This window comes from Gastrolobium bilobum, unplaced genomic scaffold (assembly GCF_033153095.1).
Source record: "Gastrolobium bilobum isolate Gb01-03AN ecotype WA unplaced genomic scaffold, APGP_CSIRO_Gbil_v1 utg11783, whole genome shotgun sequence".
Taxonomy (NCBI): domain Eukaryota; kingdom Viridiplantae; phylum Streptophyta; class Magnoliopsida; order Fabales; family Fabaceae; genus Gastrolobium; species Gastrolobium bilobum.
This window is the reverse complement of record NW_026895236.1, coordinates 50,528-65,054: the sequence shown is the minus strand read 5'-3', so window position 1 is coordinate 65,054 and position 14,527 is coordinate 50,528. Positions and strand designations below refer to the sequence as shown.

At 35.2% G+C, this 14,527-nt stretch overlaps 2 protein-coding genes and 1 pseudogene across 2 annotated transcripts; 2 read left to right on the top strand and 1 right to left on the bottom strand.

Moving 5' to 3' along the window:
• Positions 1 to 1,244: 1,244 nt before the first annotated feature.
• On the bottom strand, positions 1,245 to 7,223 carry LOC133301357 (TMV resistance protein N-like; annotated as a pseudogene).
• LOC133301348 (uncharacterized) lies at positions 7,222 to 8,520 on the top strand. The gene is made up of 2 exons (XM_061500978.1): positions 7,222 to 7,962; positions 8,005 to 8,520. Exons 1-2 carry the CDS (start codon positions 7,222 to 7,224, stop codon positions 8,518 to 8,520), a joined length of 1,257 nt encoding a protein of 418 aa, XP_061356962.1.
• Positions 8,521 to 12,195: 3,675 nt separating this feature from the next.
• On the top strand, positions 12,196 to 13,029 carry LOC133301341 (aluminum-activated malate transporter 8-like; the record flags this gene model as incomplete). Its single annotated transcript, XM_061500970.1, has 3 exons — positions 12,196 to 12,484; positions 12,590 to 12,730; positions 12,878 to 13,029. Coding segments are annotated over exons 1-3 (582 nt in total), but the record flags the coding sequence as incomplete, so codon positions are not given.
• Between the last annotated feature and the right edge of the window lie 1,498 nt (positions 13,030 to 14,527).

The following is a 14,527-nucleotide window of genomic DNA, read 5'->3' as shown; positions in this document are numbered from 1 at the left end:
TAAACCCTAACCAAATAAACAGACAATGGACCGTACATGGGGGACCATATCCAACAAAAAATACACAACATGTAGTGAGGGAGGACCACATATATGGAACGATTTCTGACAACACGTACCTTAGTGCATGTAAGACAACACCCACACTCGAACTTTCCTTAACCACCAGAGAACTAGCCGTTCCACAACTTTCACTGTCCACGCTCGATTATCTTACCAGAAACCACTGTCTTTGACAATGCTCACCGTTTGACCAAGCTTCGGAGGTAAACAATGGGGTTCCTCGCAAGTTGAAAAACTTAAGTGAAATATGGATGTCTAACTACGGTAACATCCAGTTTAGTTGATGACTATTGTGAACCCAAGAAACGACGTCGTCTGCTCAATAGGAAAGCTCTCAACCCATTTTGCACAAAACGTCGTCGTCTGTCAATCCACGCTGTCAAACGTCCAAGCCGCGTCATCAGACTAACGTGCCACATGGGCACTGTTAGTTGAGCCGTTACGGGGGAGTTCACAGAAAGACTAATGTGGCCCTTTTTTTGTTATTTCAGGGACCAATTTGTTCTTTTTTAATTCCCAGGGACTTAAAAGGCCTTCGTGGATATTGCCAGGGACTAAAAAAGGTATTTACTCTTTAATTTATAAGTTTTCGTAATCGTTTCTGTTTGAATATATGCAAGTGTGCTATGTATATCAGCATTCAGCAATTTGTTCTATAATCTATAATTATTTTATATGAAATTGGCCCAAAGAATAAATGCAAAAGCAAAATACACCAAATTAAGTACGGTAATTCTAGGGAGAGGTTATTTAGAGGAATTGATATTTTAATCGACTTCAACGGTTTTGTTCTTAATAAGAAAAACTCTATCTCTAGAGAACTTCTTCTCTCCACAAAATTACCAAGTTAATCATAAGGAGAACTAAATGCTACCAAATTGTTTACCTCTATCACTAGCTGTATTACTAGCCAAGCTAGGCATTATTGAATCTGAATCTGAAAGCACTTTTGAAGGTTCCCGACAAAAAGCTCAGTAGCTTCATTGTCCAGCTTTAACACTGGGATTTCTAAGTTGAATTAATAATTTACACAGTGGAGCAAAATATATAGGGCTAGTAAAAATGTCAGCAAAAGTACCTTGGACACTAGTGGGGCTAGATATCAGCATTGAATTTGAATCCTAATTCACATTATCTTTCAATGACTTCATGGCTGGAGGTGGAAGCAATGAAAGTGACTCTGTCCTGTCTTACATGCGGTTCCAATAAAGAAAATGAAGCCAAATTTTGTTGCTGTGTTTTACCAACTTCCTTGTCCACCAATCTTTATTTTTCTTTCAGAAACAGGTGGTTTATTGGTTGTAAGGTTACACGATCAACATTGATTAAAGGATAGGTGAAGCGGATATCCTCCATGCTACTTTTTTGTTTGAAAACATGGAACCCAGTTTCCAAGGAAATCAGATCCGTTGGGTTCATTTTAATGATATCAATAGAAAACAACGCATGACTCCATTTATTTTCTAAAATTTCATGCAGATCATCTTCAAATTTTATCTGTTCTTCACCAAAAATTAACATATGATCATCCACAAAGGGGTGAATTCTGTCAAGTAGGAACTCTTTCTTGTAATTGATGATCAATTTGGGGCGAAATCCAATTGGGGGGAAATGCTTATTCACCTTTCCAGTAACAACAGAGAGACATATTGCAGGAATCTTGTTGCGAAACCAGAAAGAAATTGGCCGTCCCTTGCTACGGTGCTCGAACCACTCGGGAATCCTTGTTCCTGGCAAATAAAACTTCTTGCCTCCAGCCTCGTGCAATTCCTGTAAGTAATATATAATTCATAAGTTTAGCAACACACACATATACATGTAAAGCCTGAGTCAATGTGAATATCAATAAAAAAAATCATATACATAATAAAATAGGAACCTCATTCATTAACAAGCTTCTACACAAAGAAGTCAAGGATGTGCAGTTTCCTGCAGAGAGAAATTCTAAGTTTGGTGGTATTCCTCTAATTTCATGAAGATTCTCGAAATTATCCAACTTGAGTTTGCTAAAAAAAAAAAGCATTCTTTGGTCCATGCAGGAAGAAGTGTGAGGTCCAATTCTTTCAATGATGTGCACTCTTCTGCATAGCGTAATTCTATATTGGGTGGAACCCCTCTCATTTCTTGAAGAAGCCCGCAACCATTCAAATTAAGTTTCCTCAAAAAGTGACACTCTTTGATGCTTTCCGGAAGAATTGTGAAATTATTTTGATATGACAGGTCTAACTCTTTCACATTGGCAAACCAAGTGAGACCTATTCGAAGGAATTCATCTGACATTTTGCATTCTTCAAGGTAAAGTTGTTCCACATTTGAGCTCACTTTTTCCTCACCTTCGTCCTGTTTAGATAATTGCAACCCGACACATTTTTGAACACTCAACTGCTCAAGTTTTCGTAACAAAACTATGCTACTTGGGAGTTCTACTTGGCTAAGTTCATGCAAGTCGTATCTCTTGTAGCTGAGTAAAATTTCGAATCGAACATGGCAATTTTTTAATGGGAGTACCCCACAAATAAAGCTTTGTTATATTCTCCATCTCTCCTGATATTTCTGGAAATCTTTCAAGACTGGAGCAATATGAAAGTTTGAGTGCTTTAAGAGAGGTCAACTTGATAGGTGGAAAACTCTTGAGCTCGCTGCAACCATAAACATTCAAGATTCTAAGTTTACCCAGGAATCGAACTGATTCATGAATTTTAATCAAATTCTCACAGTATTGAAGTGATATTTCTTCTAAATTGGGGAGACCAGATACATCAGGTATCTCGGTTATATTTTTACACTCGCTGAAATTCAAAACTCTTATATTCGTGAACTTCTGAACAAAAAAAAGAGAGAGAGAGAGAGTAAGAAATAAGAATAAAATGAATCACTTAAAATGAATTTATTAATATACAAGATTAGATAAAAGAACCTATTATACTTGCCTTCAGTAAATTAGCAAATTCGAGTGTCATTAAAGAACTCTGTGGTAACTTGAATATATCAAGTTTCATTGGATCGAAATTAGATGATAAAGACTGTGAAGGAAACCGCTACCAATTCAGCACTCTCAAACTCTTTGGAAAATGTGTAGGACCTTCCAAAAAATGACCATTTCTAATAATAAGTGTTTTTAGGTTTGTCATCTTCTTGAAGGCCTCTCAATCCCAGGTTACTAATTCAGATTTAGGGAAATGCAGATATATGATTTAATGTTACTAGTTCCCTTTTGAACACAAAAATACAACAGTCAACCACAAAACATACATGTGCGTGTGCGTGTATGCATATGTAAGACATTGACACATATTTTAGAGAAATTTACTAATTAAAAAAAAATTGTCATGAGCATATGTACATACAATAAATGACTTGTCATGAGCATATAATAGTCTAAAGATTTATCAAGAATCAAGATGAAAAAACCAGACCAACCATATGAGTCTTACCGTATTGTTTTCCAAAACTTGAACTATTTCTTCACAGAACCATAACCTACTTCGGTTCCCAGGTTCTTTAGGTGATTCTAGTCAGACAATTTCTTTACCCATGTCCTCTGCTAAGTCATGTAGTGTCACCTTACCATCCGAGCAAATTTTTATGAGAGATTTTTCAACCAACACTCTAATATGATGTTTCATGCAATTACCATGATGAGCGCGAAGTATATCTTCAACCTCTCTTAATTGATATCCTTTGTAGCAACAAGAAATGTCAAGAAAAACATTTTGCTCAGCTTCATCTAAAGCATCAAAACTTACTTTAAGTACCTCTTGAATTTCTTTGTTAGGAATTTTTTTTATACTGGTCTAACGCAAATTCCCATTCTTCTATACTTTTTTGAGACAAACGGGAACCTATTACTTCCAAGGTCAATGGAAGGAAAGAAGCATAAGTTACAGCACGGATCAAAATGTTCTCGTAACTTGTATCAACTTCATAATTTTTAAAAGCATTCCGCCTAACAATTCAAGAGCATCTTTCTCATTTAACCCGTCTACCTCATATATTTTTTCAACCTCATGAAGTGCTAGCAGATGTTTGTCCCGAGTGGTAATGATGACTTTGCTACCGGGACCAAACCAATCAGTTCCTCCGACCATATGGCGTAGCTGCTTCTGTTCGTCAACATCATCAAGAATCAACAGAACCTTCTTCCAACCTAGCCTTTGCTTTATTATTGAAATTCCTTCATTGACACTTGTAAATGTAATATCCTTCTCTCCAACTAGTTTAGAAAGAAGCATTTCCTGGAGATATTTTAAGCCGTGTTTATTTGAATTTTCTCTCACGTTCTCAAGAAAACACAAACCATCAAAACGGTCCGCAATCAAATTATAGACTGCTCGAGCAAGCGTTGTTTTACCTATCCCCCCAATCCCATGGATCCCTACCATGCGGACTCCAGGAGAGCTGACATCCAAAAGCTTGATTACATCTTGCACTCGAGACTCCAGGCCAACAGGGTAATCAGCAACATATAAAGGAGCACGATTAATCTTTATGGAGACCTCCTTAATGATTCTATCAATAAACACATTCATATCCATCCCTGTCCAATCATAGAAATACTAGTAAAATCATACTATATTAAATGCATCCTATATAAGTCTTGAAGATACTTATATTATTATATTATTATCACAATTCAAAGTGTTTGATATACAACGAAATAACTAGTTCAAGGTTAACAACAAGCAGCGTTTATGTTCTCTTTAAATTTTAAGGTTGAATAATTATTACACTTAGAAAAATAGAAGATACCCGTGTTTGAAATGATAGCCGGATAAGTTCGCTGCTTGAAACAGAGCCATCGTCCAATTTTGGAGCTTCTCGTTGACATCCTTGAACCTCTCCTCATGAAGAGTCTGTGCTTCTTGATAGCTACCTCTCTGATGCCTCACATGAGAAGGATCCACGTCATAAAAAACCGGCAAAACCAAGCGACCCTTTTGTTTGATGCAGGCAATGATGTTGACAAGTTCATCTAAACAAAAAGTGTAAGATGCATAGTTCTCAGAGAAGACGATGATGGCAGTCCTTGAGTTTTCAATTGCGGTGAAAAGTGATGGCGTGATTGAATCCCCTCTTTGAAGATCCACGTCATCAATGAAGGTGCGGATTCCCCTGTCGTAAAGTGCTTTGTAGAGATTGCCGGTGAAGCCAAAGCGAGTATCTTCTCCTCTAAAGCTGAGAAACACATCATAAGCAAAGGAAGACGCTGCACCTGCCATCATACACTAAATTTACACTGAAATGGATTCTAATCCTTAATCCTTATGGTTGTTGTGTGAGGATGGAGCTCACTTTTCCTCCGCTCGAACTTCCCCATTTCGTTTTTTAGGCGTTTGGAAACAAGAATATGTGATCAAATCTATGGTTGAATTGGAAATGGAGTGGTACCTTCTCAGTTGCTTCGTTACATTTATTTAGATATTTACGTCTCATTAATTATTATTTTTTAATTTTTGGGGTTTAGAATAAAAAAATTAATGAATTTATCAAAAATAAATAAATAAATGTTACTTTAGTAAAATAAATGTTATCATAGAAAAATAAAAAATTTAAAATATTCTTTATTTTCTTCTAAATCCCTTTTTTCCCTTAAATAAACTATAGAAAATATGTGATGGAATCTACTAAAAAAAGTAAGAGAAAGAAAGAAAAAAATCATCCACTTTTTATATATGCACGAGATAATTTTGTCATAGACATATTTCCCAATAAACTAAAACCATTACAAATTTGTCTTTCTAAACTTTGGTGTTTGTACGTTTTTGTAAAATGAAAATGATGTAGTGATTCAATTACATTTATTGGTTGTATTTGAAACAAAATGACGATTCTTTCTCTAATTATGTTTGTGACAATGAATTCTCTTATAATATAATTAATCATCCAATCATAATAATAATAATCTCAAGTCATAATATAATTGTTACAAACATTGAAGGAAATAATAATAAACTAAGAAAAAATAAAAAGTAGACTTAGTCAATACAACTCAATAGTTCCATACCACAAACACAAGAAGAGGGCGTTTGTTAGAAGAACTTTTTAGGATATCCGAAAAATTGAGAGTGGTAATTTTATTTATCCACAATTGATACGAGATTTTTGAAAAATTTGCAAGGAATTATTTTGTGGGTAAAATTTTCTGAAATTACCATCCAAAAATACCACTTAGGGGGTGGTATTCTATAATTCCCATGGCAAGGAAAAATTTAACATAATCAAACATAGCATCAAGAAAATTAATCCAAAATTTTCGACAATATTTTGACCTACCAAATAATTTTTTGGTAACATTTTCGAAAAATTCATTTTTCACCATATTCCTAAAAATCGTGATTCTCGGGTAAAATAAAAAATTTCTTCTACCAAACGGCCCCTAAGTTCCAGAAGACCATAATCACAAGATGGATTAATCAAATAAAAAAATATTTTAAGAGATATATAATATAGTTATCTATTATTTGGAAAATTTAAAAATACATATTTATTTTCAAGAAAAACTTTAGGTTAGATTGAGTTGAAATAATTAACTTGACAACCCAGTAAATACGTTATGGATTAGTTCAAATCAGGTTCGTTGGGTTATCTATCAAACTAGACCGATAATCAAATGTCAAAACTTTTTAAACCTTAAAGCAGACTATGTCCTCTTTATCGTCAGCATTGGTAACTCTAACTAAAATAGAATTGACAAAGTACTCACAAGAAGGATGTGAACGCGTAGACACACGCGCGCGATTGTTTTCTCTGTGCTAGGGTTTTCTTACAATTTGCTTTTATTCTATGGAGATCGCTGATGGAGATCAAGGATCTAATCAGGAGGATGATAGTTTGAAGATCGTGAAAGGTAGGAGCTTGCTAGAAGAGGAGAACTCTTCCCCGACGGGGAAGAAACTGAAAGGGGAAACACCGGATGACACTACAATGGATGAGGAGATGCATGAGGATCTCGCTGAGGTTGTTGTGGGTCAAAGCCCTAAAATCGGGTCCACCGAGGAGAAGATGATGGACGCAATTGGGAACCCTCGTGTGAAAGTTGTATCCTATAAGGATAAGCTTCTGCGCTTGAACGGGATCGGAGGCCTACCAGATGAGGAGGATGATAATTGGGTATCGTTACAGAAGAAGGAAGATGAGGAAGCCTTACTGTTGGAAGGCATGGGACAAGCTGGGGAAGATGATCCCCTGTGCCCAAGACTTATTCTCTCAGCTGAAGAGCATAAAAGGGATTGTGAGCAGTGGCGTAAGGCTCTGATCATCAAGTTGTTGGGGAAGCGAATTAGCCCGCGGTTCCTGTTGACCAGGTTGAGGAAGAGTTGGAATCTGGTAAGTTCTTTCGAAGCTATTGATCTCGATAATGGTTTCCTGTTCCTGAGATTTCAGGAGGATGGTGATTACCGTCATGTTTTGGAAGAAGGGCCCTGGATTGTTAATGACCACTGTGTGGTTGTCCAAAGGTGGAGGCCCTTCTTCGATCCGTATGATGAAAGTGTCACGAAATTGGCAGTTTGGATCAGTGTTCCAGGACTCCCAATTCAACTGTACAAGCTTCGCACCTTGTGGCGCATTGGGAATTTCTTTGGCCGTACTCTCAAAGTTGATAGGAACTCTCTTAGAAAGAGCGACTTGGGGGAGGATCTTATTACTGAGCGGGCCAGATTCGCTAGAATCTGTGTTGAAGTGGACCTGAGGAAGAGCTTTCTATCTAAGTTTGTGGTAGGAAGCAAGGTTTATCCGGTTGGATACGAAGGGTTGCACCTTATATGTTTCAAGTGTGGTATGTATGGTCATAGAAAGGACCAGTGTCCTGCTGACCAGGTGGCATGTCCCCATCAGATGGATGGCAGCTCAGATCAGGAGAAGGGTTTGGCTGGTGGCCATACAATAGAACAAAAGGAGGTAAAAATGGAAGAAGCTTTTGGGAGCTGGATGGTTGTCTAGAGACAGCCTAAAAGTAGGAAGTTGAAGGCTATTCCAGTCCTTTCAGGAAAGGTGGTGCAGGTTCAGAATCCTACTCTTGTTGATCCTGGGTCTAAGGATTTGGCTAATTCTCATATGGTAGGGGGTGAGAGTAGTGGTTTGGAGGATCAGAAGGAGGCTGCTCTTGTAAGTATGGAGGCTGACGGTATTGGGGGAGATGTGGGTAGTGGAATTCCCCTTCTTAGTCCTGCGAAAGAGCTGGCTAGCAAGACTACTATAAAAGGGGTTAGTGTGGAATCCTTTGTCCTTAGTCCTCAGAAGAAAGGCAGAACCCTTGAGGCTGGAACTAAGAAGAATGTGCTTAAAGAAGGTAAAGATAGAACTAAACCTGGGATCAAACAAGCTTCTAAGAAGAATGGGATTGAGAATGTTCCCCCTGTCCCTGTGGCTGATGGGCTGTGCAAAGGTACAACCAGGAGTAAGCTTAAGAACGTGGCTGGCTTGGAGGTTTCCAATACATTGGGGTTTTCTATCTAGCAGTGTTAAAAAGGACCCTGGTGGTGTTTGCTGTGGTGAGTCTGATTCCAAAACATCTGTTCCAGGTTCAAGAACTGTGGAGAGCTTCACTAATTTGGTGGGTGGCTCACCTTCCCACCATGTAAATAGATAGCCTTTGGGGCCGTTGTTTTCTTTTTGTACAGATTCTGTTTTTTACATTCATGTCTGTCTTGTCTTGGAATTGCAGGGGGGTAGGTAAGTCTAGCTTTCCTATCCTTATTAGGGATTTAAAATTTAGATTTAAAGTTAGTATTATGGCTTTACTGGAGACCCGTGTGGGGGTTTTGAAAGGAGATGATATTATTAGGAAGCTAGGCTTCTCTAGATTTTTTAGGAAGGATCCTGTGGGTTTTTCTGGAGGTATTTGGCTGCTTTGGGAAGGCAACTCAGTGGATGTGGAGGTGTTGATACACCACCACCAATTTATCCATACCAAGGTGACCTATCTGGACTCAAAGAAGGTTGATTTTATCACTTTTGTCTATGTGGAGCACATAGTGTAATTTGTAAAAATGGTTTATGAACAAATTCTTCCCCTTCTCTCTCCCTCTCTTTAATTAAATCCAAAGAAAAAAGCGTAAAGTTTTAAGGTAGAAAAAATGTGCAAATAACAAAACTTAAATTTTACATATTATAAAGAAAGTGTGGGACTAAAACCTAGCTGAGCATATATGATATATCGATATAGTTTGAAGTAGATAATGTTTCCAAAGCCATCCGAGTACCCTATAGATATCTACTAAAATTAGTGCAGATTATAATGCAGGCATAAGGTTCTTCACAACATGAGCTACACAAACTGACAGATCTTAAAGAATGTTTTTAACGATAATGACCTTATTCAAGTGCATATACAACTAGTTGTGTGTAAATATATCGCCATGTGTTGTTTATCAGTCAAAATCATAAGAAATAAAGTTGATGAGAAATATTCCATTTGCTATATGATTTTCAGGCCACTCAGTGATTTCCATATATGTACATAAATGAAGTGTATTTTATATGTGTATACTATTTGCTAGCTTAGCTGCTTCTGTTTCTTAAGATTCCCCCTCTAAGCATAAGTTACTTTCTTTATATTTAAGCAAGGTAACATTCACTGGTCTGCTTGAGCTAAGTTTAAATGGTTTGAAGCATGAAAGATTAATCTTTTCTTTTAGCTTTTGTATGATTATCATGGAAAATTCTTCAACATGAACAAGACCCTCTTAACATGAAATTAGTTGGCAATTTTCAATTTCCAAACCTGGTAAGGAGTTTAACTTTTAAATATTTGTAACGTTCTCATTCAAAGGGAAAATATAGTGAAAGAATAGGATTGAGTCAGATCCTATTCACTAGTGATTGCTGGCACTGCTACTGATTCAACACATATGGATAAAAATTTATGTGATCAGCTTAGTAAGATAATCAAGTCAATAAATTGGAAAACGATTAACAATTTACTGAAGATAATTCAAAGTTCTTTTCTTTATATTATTACTTTAAATTCACAAAGGATCGGAAAAGATAACGTGTGGAGGTGTCATTATCAAATGTTTAATAACTTGTTGTGCTTATATTCCACTTTTTATCTTTACATTTTTAATAGCTTTATTCCATTGTGCTTATTATATTTATTCTTTTATTGGCTATATATGACAAAAAAAATGCAATGATGCTAAATTCAATGTTTTTTTTGGTGATATGTTAAATTCACTAATGTTGAACTTATTGGAGATTCGAAAGTTCTTATGCAGACATGTTTCTGCTTTATCTGGAGGGATACACTAAATACTATTGGACGTGAATATTAATTTTTAATTACTAGGTTCTTTCTTTATGTTTTAAGATGACGCTACTCCTGCGAGTATATATTTCCATTTCATGCGTTAATGAACTGGTTGTTGAGTTATTTATTTCAAAATTCTGCAGCACCTAATTTATATTATTTGTATCTGAGCTTCTTAGGTGGAGCGATTGTTGAGTTTAATTATAGATATGAAGTCCTCATGTCAGACTGAACTTAAAAGTCTGCTTATAAAGTGAATACCATTTTGTTTTGTCTTGCTTTTCTTTAAGAAAAAATACATCTTCATTCTTTTTTTAAAGGCGATGGCTGGTCCAATATTTGAAGGGATTTTTTTAATTTTATTATTTTAATGTCAGCAAATGACTGACTTATACATGCTTCGTCATTTTTCCACTTTCTAATCAAACTACATATAATTAATATGAATTAAAAAGCTGGCTGAGAGAGGGGCGGAACTATTTTGGTACATATATATACGCAGTGAGTTTTAATATTGTACTTTTTAAATATTTTTAAAAAGATTAAATATTTGATTTAGATAATGTAAAATTGATCATTTTCAATTGATACTTACCTTTCGTGGTAATTGAATTTGGACCTTGTATGAGAATTTATTGTCACTCTTTTTTATTTTTTTATTTTTTAAAATATCATTTTGTTAAATAAAATTAAATAAGTTGTTAATTTTCATCAAAAATTTTACAATTAGATTACTCATCAAATTAGTGTAAATATTATATATGATTCACTTGTCTGACTGTGTTCCAACCGGTGATAATTGAACATATATTTTTATTATAAACACATCAAGCAATAAAGCATATCATATTGTGTGTCTTGTAAGATAAAAGAATTAATAATAAGAGATGAAATAATAATAAATAAGAAAATATCATATTAAGTAAAAAAAAGAATAATCATTATATCCCTTGTATTTCAAAGGCTCGCGTTGAACAATAATTAAAATAACTAAATATACAGCATCTATAAAAATTAGGAAAATATGAGTATCATGTTACATGACATATTTTATGTCATACCATAAACATAAAAAGATGGGATTCACATTTTTTAGAATGTGCGAGTCTCCTCCTCTGTTTCCAAGATTTGCCTTTTGATAGTGATGAAATCATATCTTTTAATTTTCCATAAGATCTTTAACAGAATCTTCACTAAAATCTCTAATAATATATTTAATCAAAGCATTAAAGTCTTTCCTTTAATATTTAAAGAAAAACTTTTCTTAAAAATATTCAAGAGAATATTTAATAAGATCTTCAATCAATTATATGATTCAAAAATTCAAAACAAATCCACTTGAGCCTTCCAATTTAACTTTTTATTAAACTAACAATTCTTGCAAAATTTAAGAAATTTTATGAGAATATTACTGAAAATAAAATAACAGTTTAATTTCAATCTAATATCTTTTAATTATTTTTAAATCAATTTCATGGTCATATTAACTCTAAATACATAATAAATTGGATACGCTTCACCTTTCCTTTAAATCAATTCCACTGCTCAATCTTGCATCAACTGAGCTTCAAGATTTGGTAAAAAAAAAAATCTTAGCTACGCGAAACAGCTATACTTTTGTTCCTATAAGTATCGTTCTTCAAAGGCTTTTTTTCCTCAATCTTGCACCAACTGAGCTTCAAGATTTGGTAAAAAAAAAAATCTTAGCTGCGCGAAACAACTATACTTTTTATCCTTAAGTATCGTTCTTCAAAGGCTTTTTTTTCTCAAGCTTCTCAACCTTGCTAGCACTACTTCATATTTGTTATTTCGTTCGTTTTGAAATTTACTTGCCATCACACAGTACCCTTCTTGGCAAATTGTTCTCCACTCTATATCTAGTTATGGATATTGAGTCAACAACACAATTAAACAAGGCTGAATTTTTCTCTCATTGGGGGATCTGCCTAAAGGCTTTGCCTAGTAACTTCAAGTCCAAGATGATCAATGTCACAAGGAGTATAAAGAATATTGGCCAAGATGACCCCAAACGAGTAATTCACTCATTAAAAATGAGGATTGCTCTCACATTGGTGTCCTTGATTTACTACTCAAGGCCTCTTTATGATGGCTTCGGATTGGCAGGAATGTGTGTTGTTCTGACAGTGGTTTTCGTATTTGAATTCACCGTAGGTAAGTTCAGACATCGCATAAAACTTTGTATATAATATTATTGCACCTTATTACATAGTTAAAGAATAATGCATGAACATATACATTTCATTTGTTCCTGACCAGGTGAAACCCTCAACAAAGGTTTAAATGGAAGATGTGCTACACTATTAGCTGGTGCTTTAGGGTTTGGAGGCCAACACTTAGCTACTGTTTTTGGAGAAAGAGGAGAAACTTTTGTACTTGGGACCCTTGTCTTCATTCTAGGTACTATATATACAATTTGAACAAAGAAAAAGATGATTATATTTCTCAGCATGTATTTGAGGCCAGAAAATTGATATAACATTTGCTTCCCAAACAATGTATATGTGTGTGTGTTTAGCTTTAATTGTTTGTGTTCTATGTTTGCAGTTGCAGGGTCTACGTTTTTCAGATTTTTTCCCAAGATCAAGGTAAGATATGACTATGGGGTGGTGACGTTTATATTGACATTTTGTTTGGTTACTGTATCGGGTTACAGAGTCGAGCAACTCTTTGAGCTTGTTCATCAGAGTTACAGAGTTACTGTATCGGGTTACAGAGTCTCTGATGAACAAGCTCAAAGAGTTGCTCGACTCTGTAATCCGATACAATAACGAAACAAAATGTCAATATAAATGTCACCACCCCATAATCATATCTTTCCTTGATCTTGGGGAAAAAATCTAAAAAACGTAGACCCTGCAGCCGCAAACATAGAACACAAACAATTAAAGCTAAACACACACACATATACATTGTTTGGAAAGCAAACGTTATATCAATTTTTTGGCCTCAAATACATGCTGAGAAATATAATCATCTTTTTCTTTTTTCAAATTGTATATATAGTACCTAGAATGAAGACAAGGGTCCCAACTACAAAAGGTTATCCTCTTTCTCCAAAAACAGTAGCTAAGTGTTGGTCTCCAAACCCTAAAGCACCAGCTAATAGTGTAGCACATCCTCCATTTAAACCTTTATTGAGGGTTTCACCTGGTCAGGAACAAATCAAATGTATATGTTCATGCATTATTCTTTAACTATGTAATAAGGTGCAATATTATTATATACGAAGTTTTATGCGATGTCTGAACTTACCTACGATGAATTCAAATACGACAACCACCGTAAGAACAACACACATTTCTGCCAATCCAAGCCATCATAAAGAGGCCTTGAGTAGTAAATCAAGGACACCAATGTGAGAGCAATTCCCATTTTTAATGAGTGAATTACTCGTCTGGGGTCATCTTGGCCAATATTCTTTATACTCCTTGTGACATTGATCATCTTGGACTTGGTGTTACAAGGAAAAGCCTTTAGAAAGATTCCCCAATGAGAGAAAAATTCAGCCTTGTTTAATTGTGTTGTTGACTCAATATCCATAACTAGATATAGAGTGGAGAACAATTTGCCAAGAAGGGTACTGTGTGATGGCAAGTTAATTCCAAAACGAACGAAATAACAAATATGAAGTAGTGCTAGCAAGGTTGAGAAGCTTGAGGAAAAAAAGCCTTTGAAGAATGATACTTATAAGAACAAAAGTATAGTTGTTTCGCGCGGATAAGATTTTTTTTTTTACCAAATCATGAAGCTCAGTTTGCAGACGTGGGTTAGTATTAAAAGGTAGCATGAAGCATTCAATATCATCAATAATCCACTTTTCATTGTAGAAGTGATCCACAAACAGCGAGCAGGCTGTCAACATGTTGCAACCTTCAGAACCCCAGTTGACTTGGTTGATGCCATTAGCATATAAGATGTAAAATCCATTCTGATTACATTGACTTTCAATTCACCCATATATTGGAAAACAGGTGATAAGCTGCAGTTGAAAATATAAATGTTAGTGCTTTTCTAAAACTCCTATAATTTGCACCCTTGAAGACCAAATGATCAAAATGTGGGTGCATATGTAGTTTATATGTATCTATGATCTTGGAAAGTGCAATAAAAGGAAAATAAAGTATTATATTATTTCACTGTACAAACTCAACAATGAAATTATCACTTCATTGTCAGCCAATCGGACCCTAAGAC

Excerpts from the sequence above, each read along its gene's own strand:
- LOC133301348 (XM_061500978.1), top strand. The coding sequence starts at position 7,222 with ATGGGACAAGCTGGGGAAGATGATCCCCTGTGCCCAAGACTTATTCTC. Across the intron at positions 7,963-8,004 it reads ATACAATAGAACAAAAGGAG|AGACAGCCTAAAAGTAGGAA; the intron begins GTAAAAATGGAA and ends ATGGTTGTCTAG.